Genomic DNA, 19,388 nt, shown 5'->3' with positions numbered 1-19,388 from the left:
AGGACAAGCGCTGGTGTCTCATTGCATTCTAATTATGTTTAGTTTACGGCATAAAAGGAGGAATTTGATTACATGGACCGTCCTGTCCTGATCAGTGTTACATTGTGGCATGTCTGGTTTAGGTTTGTTGTGGAGCTAGTTTGGAATTATTTTTGTTGAGTGAAGTGAGGAGATGAGAGGGAGAGAGAGAGGGAGAATGAGTATAAAAGAAAGCAAATGAAAGAGAGAGAGTGTGAGTGAGGGAAAGGCAAAGTGAGCAAAATGAGGATGAGCAGGTGGACAAATTGGTCATGCTTCCGAAACTCACTTCTCTTCCAAACAAAGTCTCTGCTTGTCAACTTCACTTCATGCCTCACATACAAGGCCAAAGGTAAACAGGAGAGTTTTAGCTTTATGTTTGGATTTAGCATTTTGGGTTTCAAACAATTTCTTCTTCTGATTCGGGGTGGTGTGTACTGAAGGGAACATGAATGGCCTCATGATGCTTTACAAGGACATGGAGTCTTGTGAGGAATGTGGAGAGATAAGAGGGATGTGGGAGATGATTCAGTCGACTCACCCTCCCGACAACGTTTGCAAAGCCAGTCTCAGGAGATGCTGGACTTGGAGATTCTGCCTCGGGCCAAAGGCAACAGATTGCAAGTCGTGAAACGATGTTAGTCAATTAGATCCACTTTGTGCACCCAAGGAATATGTATTCCAAAGCTTAGATTATATTCCACTGCAGAGGGAAGGCAAGATGGGTAGATCCTCTTTTTGGTTCCCCGGGCTGTCACATTTGTATAAATTTCTTGCCAATATAGGCCGTGATCACAATGAAAATGTTTTCGACCGCTCGAGTATCTGTTGCAGATGATGGTAGTTGGTTCAAATTGGGGAAGATTGACCTGATTTCTGAGGTTGAATGAAACAATAAAGAGGCAGTCTGTAATGAAGTCAATCTTCGAATAAACACAACCTGAACCTAGCAAGATGATCTGAAATAGCCAAATCTCAGGCAATATGGAAATTCACATGTTCAACATACTATGCAATCACTGTATCTAATGCATTGCCTAAGAGCTTCGGGTCCACTGTCCAATATAGTAAAACTCGCCTATGCAGAGGTAGTTCCTCCCAAATTTCAGGGGCTTAACTTGAACATTCTCCGTGAAGGGGAAGCACATGACAGGCAAATGGATTCATACTGCAATCACTTCTACATGACTGATTCCGAAATGGGCAGGATTTGGCCTGGGATTTGTCATTGCATTCTTTCTTCGACTATTAAGATTGTAAATCAAACTGTTTCATCGGTCTCGCATAAATGGATGTGAACCACCGGTTATAGTTAAACAGATTGTCCAACACGAGCGTGGATAAATTGCACGTGGTTGGTACTAGGATGAATGCAGACTCTACAATCCTTCCATAAGATCCAAATGCCGCCCATGAAACCTTGAGTTTCCCACATGTAGATGGTGAGCAAAAGGCGGATGCCAAATAGCGTCCTCAGCCTTCAAACCACCGAGAGTCTCCACGGCCACTATGACATCAATGGCAGCAAGCCTATCTAGATCCTTGTCCCTGACGAAGAGCTTTCATGTACATTACAGTTTTACGTTGTGTATACGTCAATAACCTTCCCATGGCTGGTCTGAATTGCTTTTCCTGTATTCAAAAGACTAGCTCATCAAACATATCCTTTCACTTTTAGCATTTGAGTCCTCTGCATTGCAGGGACTTCCATATCTTCTACTTTCCCTCGCTTGATCTCAGGAGCTCTTCCCCATAATCGATTCTCTTCAAGACGGTCTGAGAGGAGTACCCAAAAAAAACCTGATTTCTGTTCCATAGCATCAGGAACTTCCTCAGCCTTAGCCCCAACTTTGACCTTCTGTGTCCGCCAGCTTCGTCTTTACAGTCAAAATGCCAGTCACCGTGGCGGAAGGACATAAAACAAGAGTCTCTGTAGCCTACTTCACAAACCGTTGGTATGAAGATAGTGAGCTTTCCAGCCTCCTCATCGAACTCATAATTGGTAAAATCATATTCCTTGAGAAGATCCGGCAATGGCTTTTGCATCTCTCCTGCAACCCCAAGTTATGAGTGAGGTTCATGCAAAAAGAAAAAAGTCAACCAAAATTAACGACCCTCAACCTGAATGCCAAGAATGCAATTCCTGAATTTGGTTGAAGAAATGAGGTTCTGCATTCGATTATCTTTTCTGGGTGAGATTGACATGTGGTATAAATTTGCTCGAGAGCATTGCGAAAGAACAAGGTGGCGTTTTCCTACTGGTTGTGGGATTCGATTAGAGGTTTACTGCATGGCATGAAATGAGAGACGGTTTAAGCATGCTGTTTTGCAAGCAGAGCTGCCCATTCTAAAGCCTGGAAAGATCCTTGCTCTCGGTTGGATTGTCCTTCCAAGGAGACATGGATTGAAAGCTGTATGCCGAGAATGTAATCCCTGAATTTTTCCTCGGCGAAACGTATTGCGGCAGGAAAGATGCTCCAGAAGTTCTGCTTGTTAATCGAACGACATCTGATCTAGTTGATCCGTTGGATTGTCGCGTTGTCATCAAGGACTAATTTTTATTGAAGTGGCACCAATGCGATGCCCGACTTATACTGAAATGATCGACAAGATACGATCTTGAGCTGCAACTAGTGTATCCTAGTTGCCATCCTTGAAGAGGGGAAAGCAGGAGAACAAAAGCTGGCAGAGTTGCATGAGTCTCTTTTACCGAAGTTAATCTGCCGGCATTGGTAAGATAACCTCTTTTGAAACTAACCAATCTTCTCTCTGTCTTGGAAAAAACCAGACCCCAATACTGTGAATCTTTCAGTGTGACTTCTTGACCACTTCTTCTCCCATGATGTTTTGCTCTGTTGTTCGGATAAGATTTCTGTTGTTTATAATGCATATGTATTGCTCTGTACATGTATGCTCTCGAGAGAACTGTAATAACTGGGGGGAAAGCCAAAATTTTTCCTTATTTTCTGTCTATTACGAAAAAAAATCGAGTTAAAAGGAAAAAAAAAAAAGGACAAGTTCATTCTTAAGTAGTGTTATCATTTTTCAAAATTCACCTTAGTCGAATCAATCCAACCGAGTAGACTTTACAATCCCGTAAAAAAATTGCTCAAGGACACGCCAAAAGTGAATAACTATTTAATTGTACCTTCTGCCCTCGGTCGAGTAAATCTACTCGAACAACTTTTGGGTCGAGTAAGTATGAGCGGGGCAACTTTTCAATCTGTAAAAATAATTGCTCAAGGACATGCCCCTTTGTCCCTACCTCCCCCGACAAAGAAAATAAATCATAACAAGAATTCGTGGTGTCCATTACAAAGCTCAAGTGCCGATCTTAGGGATAATGACATAAATGGTTATTAAATTTTAACTTTAATGTACAACATGATCTTTAAATATATTTAATGTGATTTTTGAACTTTAGCTCAATATGAATCGTCGTCCCGAAGCTTTTACTTTATTCGATAGTCCCTAAACTTTTTATATATATTCAATCTAGTCTTCGAACTCTATGAAAAACTTCAATTTTATCTCTGAACATGAAGTGAGAGAATGATAATATTAAATATTTTCATATAGTATAAAAATTAAATTAAATGGGTATCAAAAGTCTGAGAATTATGTTGAATAAATAAAAAAATTGAGGATCGTGCGAATTGAGTTAAAGTTCATAATTTGTATTATTTACTCCGATTTTACGAGTTGGGCTTTTCCTTGTTGACCGCAGCGCGAGAACCTCTTTTCGACATCGCTGGAGGGGGGGGGTGAGGGTGATTTTGACGTTCTTTCTTGCAATCCCATCATTCGACGACGCAATTTGGGTTGTCTTCTTAGGTGTTGATCTTGCATTGCCACCTTGACACCTCGTCGTCGTGTCGTTTCACGAGCGAGACCAAATTTGGCAATCATTTTCGCTTGTAAAATTCAAGGCATTCACATACCCACAAAGAGAATTCAGGAGAAGAATAAGTTTCAACTGGGTCCTCTCTCCTCCTCTCTCTCTCTCTCTCAACTCGTCTTGATTTCGAGCCATTTCTTTTTTCTTGGTCATTTTGCCTGTAGGAGACGGCCTCGTCCTCGTATAGAGAGTCAACCGGAATTCGATCGCGGTACGTGCTGTGTTTGCGCTTTTCATTTCCATGGTGTTTTGAATTCCTCTGAATTGATGGTGTTGCAGACGCGCGCATTGTGTTTGATATATGGCCCTTTGGGTTTCCTCTCGTTGTTCTCGATGTTTTTGTTTTCTAATGAGATAATTAAATTACAAATTACCATATCTGCCTGCACTCAATGTGGTTGAAGAAATGAGGTTCTGAATTCTATTATCTTTTCTGGATGAGATTGAAATGTGGTATAAATTTGCTTGAGAGCATTGCGAAAGAACATGGTGACGTTTTCTTCTGGTTGTGGGATACGATTAGAGGTTTATTGTATGGCATGAAGTGAGAGACGGTTTAAGCATGCTATTTTGCAAGCAGAGCTGCCCATTCTAAAGCCTGAAAAGATCCTTGCTCTCAGTTGGATTGTCCTCCCAAGGAGACATGGATTGAAAGCTGTATGCCTAGAATGTAATTCCTGAATTTTTCTCTGGTGAAACATATTGCAGCAGGAAAGATGCTCCAGAAGTTCTGCATGTTAATCGAATGACATCTGATCTAGTTTATCCGTTGGATTGTTGCGTTGTCATCAAGGACTAATTTTATTTAAGTGGCACCAATGCGATGCTGACTCATACTGAAATGATTGACAAGATACGAGCTCGACTGTAACTAGCATATCCCATTATTCTAAATATAGAAAGAGTTAATGGCGTAGAACCAGGAGTCCTGTATATTCCAAATTACTCTCTACATAAGCCAAAAATCATGTTCCAATTTCCATAGACCTCATGTTCAGCACCAGCACATGAACAAACCCCTTGCTGTTTTCGCAGCCACCTTATGTAGAGGGCTTCTATTTGTGAAGACTATTCGCCCTTTGCAAAATAAAATGCTGTTATAAGTTTGGTGAGGATGCCTTCTGCATAAATAAGGAAATCTTGGTAGGAACAGCCGAGTTCTTGTCCATCCTTAAGGGGTTTTAGTTTTCCTTCTCCCTTGCTAAATTTGTTCTCTTCCTCATCCCTTTCAGTTTTGCCTCCTCTAGCACGTTATAGAACTTAGCACGACGTTCCAATACCCAATCATTAAAGCTTCGGACAAATCTGCTGGGACATGTAAAGTTTTTTTTTTTTTTTTAGGGACATGTAAAGTTGAAATGTCAAAGATTTTAGCAACACGTGGCCTTTAACACTTAGAAAGTCTGACTAGTCAAGCAGTTTGGGCTTGAAGGGGTGTTGAACCACACTTTGTCCTGCTAGAAGAAAACAGAATCTCCTCTGCCAACAGCGTGATCTATGTTAGTATAGGAAGATCGACCTAACATTTGTTAATCCATCTCCAAGGGATCACTCTGAAAGTGCACCGACATTGTTAACCTGGCCAACATGGTTTCATTGTTCTTATTGATGAACTCTCTCTAGAGAAAATTCTTGTGGTCATAATTTTCAAAGCCACTTGGCACACAGAGCTTTGTGGAAATGTAATAAATAACTCATACCCAAAGGCAAAGCCACTTTCAGATGGGGAGTTTAATGATGCCCCACCTACCAAGGCTGAAACTATACCTTTGCCTTACCTCCTATGGAAACCTTCTCTCAATGTTATCAAGGATCCTAGTTGCCACTCTTGAAGAGGGAAAAAGCAGGAAAACAAAAACTGGCAGAGTTGTATGAGTCTCTTTACTGGAGTTAATCTGCTGCCAAGATAACCTCTTCGAACTAACCAATCTTCTTTCTGTCTTGGCAAAAACCAGGTCCGAATACTGTGATCTTTCAGTTTAATTCCTTGATGTGGGTCCAACTAAGTGATTTGCAGCCTATTACTGAACTGCAATGTCCTAGACTTATCTTCAAACAAGAGAACAAAATGCTGTCATCGGCAAATAATAGATTGGAAAGTTTTAGGTTAGAATTACTTCTAGATACACTCAAGGATTATATTAAGTGTTTGGTATTGCTGCTCTGCCAATGGAATTCGTTCTGAATTTCTGGGCTCCACTTGTTAATGTGATCTATGTGCATATTTGGGAAACCCTTTTGACAATACTTCCATATCATGCGGTAAATCCTCGTATATTTTAACTGTCAGGTTCTTTGTCCTTTCTTCTGCTGAATCTTGGAATTCCCATTCCAACCATCGGTATGGGGCAATGTGTAGCCAAGGTGATACCTCTGGGCCATTTTTCGCTGGAATCTATTCTGTCCTTCTCAAATATTTTACTGTCTATTGTGAATATGTACACATTTTTGTAGTTCATATCATGTAATGACTTCTTGACCACTTCTTCTGTCATGTTATTTTGCTATGTTGTTTGGATGAGATTTCTGTTGTTCATATAGTATATCTATTACTCTCTACAAATGGCAACTCTACTAAGTATCCTTCTCCTACTCTATTAAACCATGTTTGTCCTAAAACAGTTGTTTAATGACATTTAATGGCTGCTTCCATTTATTTGCTGTTGCTTGTCTTCTGGGTTTTGGCTTGAAATATCTAAATGAAACACTGTCAGTTCTTTTTGTCAAAAAGATTCTATGTTGTTCATGGTGCTTCCAGCAAGAAACAAAAGATGACGACTCCGACCACTACCACATTGATTTTGCTAGCGGCAATGTGCATCTCATCACTACTAAAGAGAGCTGGGATGAAAAGTTATCAGAAGCTATTAAGGACGGAAAGATAGTAAGTTTTCAACATTAGTTCTATGCAGTTTATATAAATGATGTCTCGCTCTTGCTACTTTCCATAACAAGATAGCCTTTTTCTTCCCTCAGTAATTTTGCATCCACGGTGTTCTCTGTAATCGAGCCCTGGACTTGCCCCTAACCCTGCCTCTCTGTTGCCATCAGGTCATTTGCCTGGTGTTCTAATAGTTGTTGTTGTAGGAATTTGGTATAAGTCCTGGGTCACGGGATGAGATGGTACCCCTGTTGAGAAACATAAATTTGAAAATGAGACTGATTTTGATTTTGGGGTTTATTCTCTGAGTCTTGGCCTTGATATTTGACAACTGCATCTCCATATATTTTCAACATAGGGATGACTTTTGGAGTTCATTTCAAATTTTGAGAATCCAGAGTAGACAGTAGCATGCACTCTGTGGTGTCAGGCTATAGCAAACTGTAATAATTTCAGGGTGTTATGTGGGAAAGGTGGCTGAGAAAATCCTGTCATGTCATCTCTTGTTAATTATAACATTTTCTTTACATGAAAGTTTGGCTCCCCACCGTGACGTGTGAATGCTTTACAGGTTATAGCAAACTTTAGCGCAACCTGGTGTGGTCCTTGTAGAGTGATTGCGCCTTTCTTCTCTGAGATATCCGAGAAGCACCCTTCTCTCATGCTTCTTCTTGTCGATGTGGATGAACTAACTGTAAGTATGACTTTCATCTCTCAGACCATGCAACAACTTGCGACTTGGATGAGAAATTTGCCTAGTTATGTGCCAAATGTACTGACCGTAGCTCTTGTGCCGTTTCATTTATTTCACAGGAGTTCAGCACATCGTGGGACATTAAAGCAACCCCTACTTTCTTCTTTCTTAAAGATGGGAAACAAGTTGACAAGCTCGTGGGAGCCAACAAGCCGGAGCTTCAGAAGAAGATAACTGCGATTTTAGACTCGGCCGGGCAAAGCCAGATCTGAATGGTGGACTGCTAGAGGTGGGGAGAACAAAGCTAAGCCCTTTTTAAATGTTGTGAAACCACGTATATGCAGGTCCCCAAGTTGTAAAATGCTTTCCGCTGCACTTGTTCTGGAATGTAAATAGAAATGCTTGAGGATGACGAACGGTGAAATGTCTGTCCGTTCTCTTTATCGTGTCCTCGATATCTGTGCTGCATGGAGAATCTCGATCGGTTTGGATCGAATTTTGAAAAATCTCTCTATTCAGAGCAGTAAAGCTTAGTTCGTTGCAAACCTTGTTAAGGTTCCTGTTTTGTAACAAATTTGACTACGGTTTAGCTCCCTGTGGTCATGATTTTGGTGCAGTTCTTATGTTAGGGGATTCAAGCCTGAGCCATGGTGACCCACGTTGCGATATTTGAAATATGAAAGAACAACAGGATGGCTGAGAAAGATTTACGAATGTCAGGTCATTTGAAACAATCATATGTTGTCGCCGGGCTTCGTTTGAAGAAGTTTTATTATGAACAATGAAAATATTTTTCGTTTATTCATTTTGTAATGGATATGTATGATCTTTCTTTTAATTATTTATTTTTGACGAAATAGATAAAGTCAATTATGCAATAAAATAATATTGAAATTACACATTGAGGATGGACAACTATGGACCACTAAGACCTTATCTAAAGTTCCATGCCATAAATTTGCGGTTCGCTTTAGTTTCTGCATCGTTGGATGCATCGTTGGTAGTGGGCCTTATCGAGGTGGCATTGAGACGGGGAACGATTGACCGAGCTCGGAAGCCATAGTATTATCTCTATCTTGATTGTAATGGACACATCTCGTCGATCTTTCTTCGTGCAGCCAGCATGCCGGCCTGAACGCGTCACGGAAGAATGATCCCGTTCGATCAACTTTTTCTTGCCGACTTGATGACTGCCATGTGGCGAGGTCTCCACCGCTCAGTCAACAAGACCCGAGTGTGTGGACAAGACAGACCCTTTGTCTTAAAAAGGAAAAACTTGAGACAGCGAGACGAGAGCCCACGTCGTCGTCGTCGTTAGTTGCCTACATGGGCGAGAAAACCAGCGGGAAATGGGACGCGGAAGAAATCAAAGAGAGACCGAGTCTCACCCGTCGCTGTTAAGAGGGTCTCCCCACTTTGCATTTCCACTCTTGAAAGATGCTTTTCACCACCCATCAAACCTAACTTGCATAGATTACTCGCTTTTCGTGTTTATCGGACCTAAATCCATGGACCCAACGCCAAAAGCAATTCACACGTTAGTTTCACCAGATCAACGGCCACATGATGGACCGACGGATGCAAGCCAGCGACAACTTGCGACGCGAATTGGAGATCAGACAAAGGTCGCCAGACAGCTGCAAATATGCTGCCCATACGATGTGCCAAGCTGGTCCAGCCCATCTTTTGCTAAGTTGGAAGATGGAAACATTCAAAGTCGCTGTCCTGCACCCGAAAAAGAATAGGCGGGCAACAGATTGTATGATGCGCAAAACGTTGTTCGGGACCCGCCCATGTGATGGGAGGGGTCATAGTCAATGGGTTCACGACACCATCCCAAGCACAAAGTCAGCAGAACAGAAACTAAAGAAAGATGACTGAGGTTAAATGTTTAAGAGAATAACAAAATGTATTGGACTAAGGATAGAACTCAAAGGAGATATTTAGCAAAGGTGCATATTATCTTACACTCCTCATACGATATGTAGAGTTTAACAAACAAATTAACAACTGCCTTGGAGAAAATTGATATCAGAAGCCAGAAAAAGATGGAAAAAGAGAAATCTTGACAGCAAGTTAATGAATAAGAAGATTGAGGAAAGCGAAATGTGCCATGAATGTTCGACATTTTTGCCGTGGAAAGTGAGATTTCAAAGAGATGAACGGAAGATGCGTCCGAGTTCAGCGCCCGCTAGGGTTCATGATTTGAGAGAACACGGCACTCGGAGTCAGCCCATCCGAGTCTTCACTGGCGAGGCTCCGACCGCCGATGCTCATGCTCATTCCGGTGCTTCTTGAATCGGTCACGTTGCTGTCGAAACCAGGGGATGCATCGGGACCCTTCTTCCCTTTGCAGGCTGCGGCATTGAAAGCTCCGTCGTCCATGCCCACCCCCCCGAAGCCCTTGCCGCTCTCCTCCGCGCTCTCTTGCAGCTGCAGGGCGAACTCGAGGTTCCACAGGACGTCGCCCATTGATGGCCTGTCGATGCCCTGATCAGCGACGCACTTCATCGCGGTCTCGGCGAACTTTTTGAAGCACTCCGGTGCAATTTTCCCTTTCAGATGAGGATCCATAATGTGTTCGAGAATGCCTTTCTTGAGGCAATGAGCAGCCCATTCCGCCAGACTGACTTGCTCTTTCGGCAGCGTGGGGTTCAAAGCAGGGCGTGCACAGAGGATCTCGAACAGCACAACTCCGAAGGAGTACACATCAGATTTGTCAGTCAATTGCTGACGTCTGAAGTACTCAGGATCCAGATATCCAAAGCTACCCTTCACAACAGTACTGACATGCGTGTGATCCAATGTAGGACCAGTCTTGGACAAACCAAAATCGGAGACCTTTGCCACCCACTTCTCATCCAAAAGAATGTTGGTGGTTTTCACATCGCGGTGAATGATCGTGTGCTTGGCCCCAGTGTGGAGATAGTGCAACCCACGAGCAGCTCCAATGCAAATCTCAAGTCTTTGCTTCCACGGGAGAGGGGGTTTTTGGGTCTTGTACAAGTGCTCGCGGAGTGTTCCATAAGCCATGTAATCATAGACAAGGATCATCTCACAATTTTCTTCACAATACCCAATCAATGAAACAAGATGACGATGGCGTAGCTTTGAAAGCATTTCAATCTCAGTTTGGAATTCGTGCACACCTTGCTCAGAGAGGGGGTTCCCACGCTTGATTGCCACTTTAGTCGTTGCGCCGTCGACTTCTCCTTTGTAAACTTTGCCAAAGCCTCCCACTCCAAGGAGGAGAGCCTCATCGAAGTTGTTGGTGGCAGCTTTAATCTCAGCAAAAGAGAAATGGCGGCAAAGGTTTGATGGCAGGGACGATGCATAACTACCAGTAGTGTTCGTCTTTGCAGAACCCGCAGAGTGCGAGTTTCCATAATGAGAGAGAGGAAGCCAGCCAGATGGTCCATCACTTGCGCTCGAATCCTTCCCATGCCTACGGCGACGTGAAGCACAAACAGCTAAGAAACCGATCACTATGGCTAAAACAACTCCACCGCTAACCCCTCCTGCAATAATTGCTGTTTGATTAGTTGATTTACCAGAGCCTGGTGTTACTCTAGCCCGTGAGGGATCAATTACATCCTGCTTTGGTGCAGGAATAGGGTTAGGCCCTGCAAGATTGCCAGTTGCATCACTAAGTTTGAAAATCTCTAGTCCATTCAAAATTGCGTCATAATACTGAGATTTCAAAGCCGTGTTTGGATAAAGGGCAAGCCACAAGTCCTGCTGCGAACCTCCATCTGGAACAAGAACCACATAATCCCTATAAATAGGGATTCCATTGCCATTTGTCCATCCAGCTACATCAGCCTGATTGTCAGCAGTTTGATTGCCGATGAAGATCTCAAACATTCTCTGATTTATTTTCGTTATGGCATCAGCCAACTCACAGAAATGCAGCCTAATCAGGTAATTGAACCCAGAGTCAACAGAGAAAATCCAAGTGAGGTTGTAGTTCAGATTGACACTTGCATTGGGTCCCATCGATCTTGCAGTTGCGTATACATCAACTGGAGCAACATAAGTAGGCATGGATGAAGGATAACGAATCGTCATATTTGGACCAGCAGTCACTGTGACCCCAATGGCAGCACCATATATGTAAGGAGTATCATCATACCAGGACCTGAACAGCCCCGTGTCACCAGACGGTGAGATATCCTGACCTCCCACATTTAATCGATAAGCATTCTCAAGAGCAGTGGTGTTATCGATGGTGAAGGGAGCAGTCTGACCGACGATCATTGTAGTTCCATCAGTCGCACTATAAATGTCAGGCATTGACACAATCTCGATCCCATTAACAAAAGCAAATGCACTCGGATAGTTCTTAGAGGGACTGAAAGTTACATTCAGTGTCTCCCCCACAACGTTGACCGAGTACTCTTTCAAAACATATGCAAAGTTCAAAGCTTCTGTAGTTTGGGCCACACTGAAGTTCTTCAGAAGAGTATAATCCCCCGCAGAAACAGAGAATATGGCATCGGAAGCATTATACGTCTCGTACATAGAGGGATAAAAGTATAACCGGACAAATTTCCGACCCGATGCCACGGGGAAACTATAAGTAAAGCTAGAAGGGAAAATCCTCGCTGTCATGTACGGGACCTGGGGCACCGAAGGGTCTTGCGTGGCGGCCGTGGCCGTGATCGTGTTCGCGGTAGAGGATGGAAACTTGGAACCGATGTCCGAGGTCCATATCCGGCCATCGGGATCGGTGGTCTGCGGATCCGCCCCGCAATTCAGCAGGATTTTATCCTTCGGCACATAGTCAGCCCCCAAAACCACTGACAACGATGCCGACAAACACAGAAACACTAGAGCCGTCGCAGTAGTCCTCATGGACTCAGAAAGACCCAGATTCGAGATTAAAGTCGGAACAACTTACTTCACTTCGAAACCCCCCGCAATCCTCCGCCGGAACACCCCGACAGCAAGACGGCAACCGCAGGATCTCAGCTAATGAGAGAGAACCTGAACGACAGTCAATGGAGAGAAAGAAAAAAAAAATAACCCATCAGCTCGAACCTCCAATCTCCCGAAATTACACCAAAAAAACCAAAGTAAACGAACAGAGCAATCGCAAAACCAGCCAAACTCAAAGAACACGAACAATGAGCCAAATGCAGCCCTCCGGAAGCCCAAAAAAAAAAAACCAGAAAAATCAAGAACAGCTAAAGAAACGAAGAAATTTTTGAGCTGAATCTTGATAAGCACCTGAGCTGGAGCAGCTAAGAGTGAAGCGAACTCGGCGAGCCGAGCAAGACAGATCGCGATTCCTTAGGGTTTGACGAGAAATCGCCGAACTCCGGAGATCGAGAGAGATCGAGAGGACGAGAGATAATCCGGGGAGATGCTCACTTGCTTGTGAGTTGATGTTGCCTTCCCTCCCTCGCATGGACGGTCAAAATAGTTTCTTTTATTTGTTTTTTTTTTTCAATACGAGTTAAATTTAATTAGAGCAATGCCGTCTTACATTAGTGGCGGGGCAGTTGGGGGTGCGAAATGACGAGGATGCCCTCCAGAGACCGACGGATTTGCGGATCCCGCCACTCTTGATTGATTGAAGTCGAAACGCGTTGACGTGTGCCGAGGTTGCGATCCATCTGGTTTTGGGGCTTTACGCGTCCGCCTGTGTCTAGCTGGCAATATACTCTCCAAAACGGCGGATTTTTTATTGTCGTTTCGCTTCGGTGGGGGGCGTGCTGGAGTCGCAGTGATCGCAACCGTCACCGAACTCGGCTCTTTTTTGAACTTTCCTACCAACTTCCTAAGTATCGGGACAGTTTGAAATTGTGCCAATTCAATTTTAATTTTTTAAATTAATTGAATCCTAAATCTTTATATTTGTGTTGTTCAGTCCATCTAAAAAACTTTGGCCTGATTCAGGGCTGACGTAATAGTTTTTATTATTATTTTAATATTTTTTTTTTTTTTTTTTTATTTTTCTTTCTTCTTCCAACTAGTCGAGGCTCCTGCGTCCACATCAATGCCGAGAGGCTAAAGTTAGTCGGACTAACTAAATCTACACAAATGCAAAATGTTCACTATTCAATTGGTAAAAAAAAATGATTTAAAACTCAATAAGCACAATTGCAATAAATTTAGGAGTTTTCTTTTATAATTTTCCTCTGTAAATTCAATACAAAATCCGCTTGATCTAAGTCGAGCATTCAAAATAAAGTGGACTCATTTATTATCAATGAAAGTCATATGACATGAAATTAGATAAAGTTAATTGTGATAAAACTTTGCTAACACGAGAAATTTTATTTTCCTTTTTGGAAAATACGCATTTACTGAAAAACGAGGTCTCCTTGTTCTTGTTAAAATGGCCATGACTTACAACGAATAGGCTATTCGACCTACTTCCTACGGTAAAATGACTTCACCTTCCGACTTGTGGCATGGTCATCATGGCTTGATGGTGGCCAAGTCACATGGCTTGGTCATATGTGTTCATCCTTGAACCAATCACGGTGTTTCAATCGTGCCCTAATGGCGTGCCTTGATCTCATCTTGGTCCCGTCTCACTCGTGGCCGGATTTTGACTCAATGGATGATCGATCTTGGCCCGACCGTGGCTCAGGTCATTGCCATCGATTTTTCTCGGATCTTTTTATGCATCCTGATCGTACTTGCTTTGAACACTTTAATTTTTTCAAAGTAACGGCACCAAAGGCACGACCCAATCAGTTAAGGCCAGCAGCTTGCCGTTGGTAGAAGAGACAAGCCAGCCGTTGGCCTATACGCATCTATTGTTTGCCCAAGGCATGTCCCCTCAATGGAAAAACACTCACAAGACAGAATTGCCCGGGTATTATGGCGCTCGGGATCATGAGAGACCGAAATGCATGGGCCCCGCCACATTGAGTGAAGCTGAGGTTGTGGGGTCCATTCGCTTGTCATATAGGAATGTACACAACAAGAGCCCGTGAACACCGTCCGATTGCCCGGATCTAAGAATGCCCCGAAAAGGCAGATCCAGGCTGGGCAGGCCGAATCGGGTTTGTGAGCTAATTTTTTTTTTTTTTTTTGGGCCAGAGGGTTTGTGAGCAAGTTAGCGCCACGCGTATAAGCTCTCATTTATAAGATAATTATACCAATGATTCATGAATTTTGAATCGATAGGTAATATAATCTTTAGACTTTTAATTTGTTCAATGTGATTCTTGAATTTTATCCTAATGTGTCACGTGATTCTTAAACTTTTAATTTGTTCAATGTGATCCATGAACTTTTAATACATCTTGAATTTAGTCTCTGAATATATTAAGGTATTCAATATTGTCCTTAATTTTGAATTAATTAAAAGATAATATCGAGCATTTTCTTATAGTACAATGGATAATATTGAATAAATTAAAAGTTTTAGAGATCACATTGCACATTTGACCAAAATTAAGGATCATTTGTATCATTTTATCTAATCTCTAATACGTATATTATTAAGTGACTTTTTGGCACATTGGATCCATTAGATTCTAGGGGTAATGGCCTAATAGCTCGCTTAATCTTTTTTGATCCGTGCAATATCGTTTTTATATGTCTTATTTTTGTGAACAATTTGGGGAATATTAGTCCTCTCGCATGACATCCGTGCCAGCATCATACCGATGTGTCACCTCATGTAATTGCCGATGTGGAAGCACAGAAGAAAAGGCCATATTAGTAAAATTATGAAACAACTAAGAGTGCGTTGCCATATTAGTTCATCACCTCAATTTTTTTTTATGACAAATTATTATTTGTATGTTTAAGCTTTGAGCACCACATAGGATGCCAATGTGGCATTTTACCGGAATCTGGCTGCCACATCAGCATTTTTGTTTGATTTTTTAACATGATGACTAATATTGCATAAAACGGAAAAGTTCGAGGATTTGAATACACGAAAAAATAAAGTCTAGGACAACATTGCACAAACCAAAGACGTTCAAGAAGATTTTGTGATGTTATTCATATATCTTAATGAGTGGAGATGAAATTTTAAGAGCTTTTTCAAGGGAAAACACTGAAAGATTAGAGGAAAATTTATAAATAGTTACTAGGAAAACTGATCTATAAGTATGAGAAAACTTGACAAAAGATTGAACGAATATTTATAAAAATTATTACATATATATATATATATATAGATATTACATCTATTTAGCAATATCTAAAGCAGTAAGTGGTAAAATTAACTCAAAACATAATTATAACTATAACTTCCAATTCAAAGTGACTTTGATGTACACGACATACGATATGACGTGACATGTTTATGAAAAAAATCTACTCATGTGCCTATAGAATCACACGAAGAGAGAAATTGATTTTGTTGTTTGCAATATAATGCACCATAGTAAGTAAACTCACTTCCATTACATCCAATACGATATGTAGTAGATCATAATATTAGAGCAACAGTTACTTAATGGACAATAGTTACTAGAAAAATGACCAAATCATCGAGTGAGATTAAATGGAATATATCTTGGTAATTCAGTTTCTGCAAGATCCAATATCAGAAATGTTTCGTAAGTACTGGAGGAATTAATGTATAAAACAAATGAATGGATCATATTGTAATCGTTATAACTTTGAAAATATTGTTCTCGTATAAGTTGAATGCGCAATGGTACATAGGCAAGTTTAATAAGCATAAGTTTTCAAAAATAGTTATGTATAAGTAAATATATTAGTTAAGAAACTAAAAGTACATGATCAGATTTGCAAAAAAAATAATGACCAAAAAGAATCTTCAAAAAAATAAAAAGAAGTCAAAGTACAAGATTAAAGATAAAAATAAAAGAAAAATAAAAAGTAGAAAATGCAACTAATGCGGCCCATTGTTGCAAGCCCAGCCCACTTTCACTACGTCAAAACCCTAACAACATCCTCCTTCCCTAACCCTCCAACTCTCTGACGCCTCCCATCCTCCGCGCAACGATCTGCCGCCTCCTCCCGCCTCTCCCTTCTTCTCCGTCGCCGGCGACGTCTCTGCGAGTAAGTTCCGTCTCATCTCACTCTTCCTCTCCTTCGCGACATCTCCTCTTAATTTGACTCGCTGTTGTCATCGCTTGCTCGGCGTTTGAATTCGAGCGACTTGGAGAGCCTTCGGTTTCGTCCTCTGCCGTAACACTTGTTGTAGAACAGAGGAACTAAGATGCTATGAGTCCGGATTGTGTAGCTTCATTACAGTTCAAGGTTGATCGCGATCGAAAATGCGTGAATCCGGAATCAACGTTATTGTGCAGTTGTTCATGCTTCAGTACATTACGTGCTTTGATGACACGTTGTGTCGGCATAGTATCTTGTTTTTATTTGACCTGGTAGCTAAGGGCGGCAAAGCTTCGCCTTTTAACTTTGTTAGTTTTTAGGTTTGTGAACCAAGGTTTCAGTGTAGTATGCATGTTTCAAATGACGGCCTTAGCACATATTTCGGCTCCTAGATACTGAAGCATGGCTGTGTCATTTTTGTCCTTCTTTTATGTGATTTAAGAATCGATGCAATACGATGGTGGCTAAAAGGTGATATCGCTCTACTTGGGGCTTTTGCAATTTGGAAGTGGAGTAAAATCACTTGACTTTTGTTGTTACAAGTGGGAAAGATATTAATTGGAAGGTCGATGCATGCATGGATTTATGTATAGGTTATCAACTGTAATTGATGGGCTTAATTGAATCGATGTTACTTCCGTAAGGCCACTCTCAGCACGGTTTTCTACTTCATGTTCTCTTTTCACTCTGTTCCTGGACGTGTAGGTTGTCAAGGGAATTGTTATTTGGGATTCATATTTTTCCTACAGTGGCAAAATCTGATGTAACTATGTTTTGATATGTAATGTTCTTTTGCATCAGGAAAGCAATCTCTCACCTAAGCATCAAGTGGAAGAATGTCGGGGTATGTAAATTTGAGCTGCATTTTTCTTGTTCTGGCCCGTGATTGTGTTTTCTAATCCCCTTTCCTTTTCCTTCTTTCTCAAGGTAAAGTAATGTTTCACTGCGAACAGTGGGATGGGGAAGACTTTTGTACCCCATAATGTTTTAGATCATCTAATGGGGCCTTATTTAGTAGCTTATTTTTCCCTCAAAGAGAGGAAGTCATCAAGGATTAGGTTTTTCTATTCTCATTGTGCAATTTTTCTTGCTATAGATAAGTACTTAAATCAATTGTTAAAATTTTGTTGGTCCATTGTTGTGAATCTTTGCTTACTTTTGATTCTATTGCTTTCAGAGAAGATGATGTTCCTGCACCTGAGGTTGCGGCTCCAGCTCCAGCTTTGGGTGAGCCCATGGATCTCAATACAGCTCTACAAGTGCTGCTGAGGAAGTCCCTGGCCCATGGAGGTCTTGTACGTGGGCTCCATGAAGGTGCTAAGGCCATTGAAAAGCATGCTGGACTGCTTTGCCTACTAGCAGAGGATTGCAACCAGCCTGATTACATCAAGTTGGTGAAGGCGCTATGCAATGAGCATAATGTCAGTTTGATCAATGTGCCTAGTGCAAAGACTCTTGGAGAGTGGGCTGGTGTAAGTTAGCTCCCCTGCTCAATTTTTATTTGTGCAATTCTTTTGGCACCTGTGCAGCAATGACAATCTGTATGTTTTATCTCAGTGAAGCCCGGTTTGTTAGTTGAAATTGTTGTATCTTCTTGATTGCTCAGTAACATTTTCATTTTTTCTGTACAGTTGTGTAAAATTGATTCTGAGGGTAAAGCAAGGAAGGTTGTTGGTTGCTCTTGTGTGGTTGTAAAGGTAAAATGTTCTGCAATAGTCTTATATTATTCATAAAGGTTTAGTCCTGATTTATATTGTTATTACATGGTCTTCCTTTTGTGCCCTCCAAAATAGTGTAGACTGTGGTTGGCGAAACTAGAACTAGCTTTGAAATGTTTTCTTGTGCTATTTACTTTGATATGCATTATCAGGAGATTACAAGCTAGCATGTTTTTTAGCCTTTTAAGATTTTCTCAACGATCAGTATTAGTGGCTGGTACTTATTAGTAACTCTTGAGCGCACTCTAAACCAGACATAAACTTCTTTTATCATGTTTGCTTGTGATTGTCTATATTGATGCAATCTCTCTTAGTATTGCCATTTCTATCCCCTCAAGGAAACCTGGTCAATTTGCAGGATTTTGGGGAGGAGACTGAGGCGCGTCATGTTGTTATGGAGTATGTCAAGTCTCACTAAGATTAGTAAAGCTTTGTGGCATCTGGAGAGGCTTTTCTTAGATAGTGATGAGATTTTTCTGATTATTTTTTAAGGAGACAGTAAACCAGTGGACGTTTTTTATCTTATGCACTCATCTTCCTTAGCTGATCGAGCAACGTAAAGCGTTCAACTGTCTTAAGGGCTTGTCATCTTGTTTTCTTCCTATCAATATTTGCAACATTTTGACATATTTAGTTATGAGCGTTTCTAGAGTCTCTCTCAGAACCATTGATTGATTGGTTTTGTGCATGATCATTATATTTTTGCATGATCTTCCAACATCTTTAACTTTAGACCTTTTGGTCAATTCAGTTGCCCAAGAATAAGGTCCATTGTGAAACTAATGGTGCTGCTTCTGCTTCTGATTTGTTTATGTGCCTGCCAAGGATGTGGCTCGCATGTGATGTCCTCCGCAATAGTAATTCTTATAGACAAGGATTCAAGTGCTTGTTTGTTGTGCAATATTATTTGGATAGAAAAGTGAGAGAAGTGTACTATAATTTGCAAGTTACAAAGTTTGAAAAAGAAATAATGAAAATGATGATTAATCAAGGGAACCTTGAATAGTAAAAAATTAATGGATTAAAGAATTAAGTTGTAATTTTTACAACGAACATGGAGTTGGCGACAATGCAAACCTCCCTATGCAGTGTTTGTTTTTATACCTTGGCTACCTAGCAGGT

At 41.3% G+C, this 19,388-nt stretch overlaps 3 protein-coding genes across 11 annotated transcripts; 2 read left to right on the top strand and 1 right to left on the bottom strand.

Moving 5' to 3' along the window:
- The first annotated feature begins 2,333 nt into the window (after nucleotides 1–2,333).
- Nucleotides 2,334–8,036, top strand: LOC115728175 (thioredoxin H9-like). 9 transcript variants are annotated; one of them, XM_048285994.1, is made up of 5 exons: nucleotides 2,334–2,444; nucleotides 6,207–6,280; nucleotides 6,648–6,800; nucleotides 7,369–7,491; nucleotides 7,611–8,036. In XM_048285994.1, the coding sequence occupies exons 2-5, from the start codon at nucleotides 6,260–6,262 to the stop codon at nucleotides 7,761–7,763; spliced, it is 450 nt and encodes a 149-aa protein (XP_048141951.1). In that variant the 5' UTR covers nucleotides 2,334–2,444; nucleotides 6,207–6,259; the 3' UTR covers nucleotides 7,764–8,036. The 9 variants fall into 9 exon arrangements, with proteins under 9 accessions (XP_048141951.1, XP_048141945.1, XP_030514367.2 ...); XM_048285988.1 differs by having other exon boundaries at nucleotides 2,419–2,444; nucleotides 6,631–6,800; XM_030658507.2 differs by lacking the exon at nucleotides 2,334–2,444 and adding an exon at nucleotides 3,964–4,127.
- A 1,371-nt stretch (nucleotides 8,037–9,407) lies between these two features.
- LOC115728235 (receptor-like protein kinase FERONIA) lies at nucleotides 9,408–12,870 on the bottom strand. Its single transcript, XM_030658575.2, has 2 exons — nucleotides 12,721–12,870; nucleotides 9,408–12,477 (listed from the first exon to the last, which is right to left on the bottom strand). Exon 2 carries the CDS (start codon nucleotides 12,343–12,345, stop codon nucleotides 9,673–9,675), a length of 2,673 nt encoding a protein of 890 aa, XP_030514435.1. The 5' UTR covers nucleotides 12,346–12,477; nucleotides 12,721–12,870; the 3' UTR covers nucleotides 9,408–9,672.
- Nucleotides 12,871–16,352: 3,482 nt separating this feature from the next.
- Nucleotides 16,353–18,927, top strand: LOC115750618 (40S ribosomal protein S12-like). The gene is made up of 5 exons (XM_030688101.2): nucleotides 16,353–16,494; nucleotides 17,350–17,392; nucleotides 17,726–18,020; nucleotides 18,180–18,245; nucleotides 18,625–18,927. Exons 2-5 carry the CDS (start codon nucleotides 17,385–17,387, stop codon nucleotides 18,682–18,684), a joined length of 429 nt encoding a protein of 142 aa, XP_030543961.1. The 5' UTR covers nucleotides 16,353–16,494; nucleotides 17,350–17,384; the 3' UTR covers nucleotides 18,685–18,927.
- The last annotated feature ends 461 nt before the right edge of the window (nucleotides 18,928–19,388 follow it).

Source organism: Rhodamnia argentea, chromosome 10 (genome assembly GCF_020921035.1).
Source record: "Rhodamnia argentea isolate NSW1041297 chromosome 10, ASM2092103v1, whole genome shotgun sequence".
In the NCBI taxonomy this organism is placed as follows: Eukaryota; Viridiplantae; Streptophyta; class Magnoliopsida; order Myrtales; family Myrtaceae; genus Rhodamnia; species Rhodamnia argentea.
Note: the sequence above shows the minus strand (reverse complement) of the source record. Positions and strands in the feature narration are given on the sequence as shown.

Excerpts from the sequence above, each read along its gene's own strand:
- LOC115728175 (XM_048285988.1), top strand. Across the intron at positions 6,281-6,630 it reads TGGGGCAATGTGTAGCCAAG|TTCTTTTTGTCAAAAAGATT; the intron begins GTGATACCTCTG and ends AAACACTGTCAG. Across the intron at positions 6,801-7,368 it reads CTATTAAGGACGGAAAGATA|GTTATAGCAAACTTTAGCGC; the intron begins GTAAGTTTTCAA and ends AATGCTTTACAG.
- LOC115728235 (XM_030658575.2), bottom strand. The coding sequence starts at position 12,345 with ATGAGGACTACTGCGACGGCTCTAGTGTTTCTGTGTTTGTCGGCATCG.
- LOC115750618 (XM_030688101.2), top strand. Across the intron at positions 18,021-18,179 it reads CTCTTGGAGAGTGGGCTGGT|TTGTGTAAAATTGATTCTGA; the intron begins GTAAGTTAGCTC and ends TTTTCTGTACAG. Across the intron at positions 18,246-18,624 it reads GCTCTTGTGTGGTTGTAAAG|GATTTTGGGGAGGAGACTGA; the intron begins GTAAAATGTTCT and ends GTCAATTTGCAG.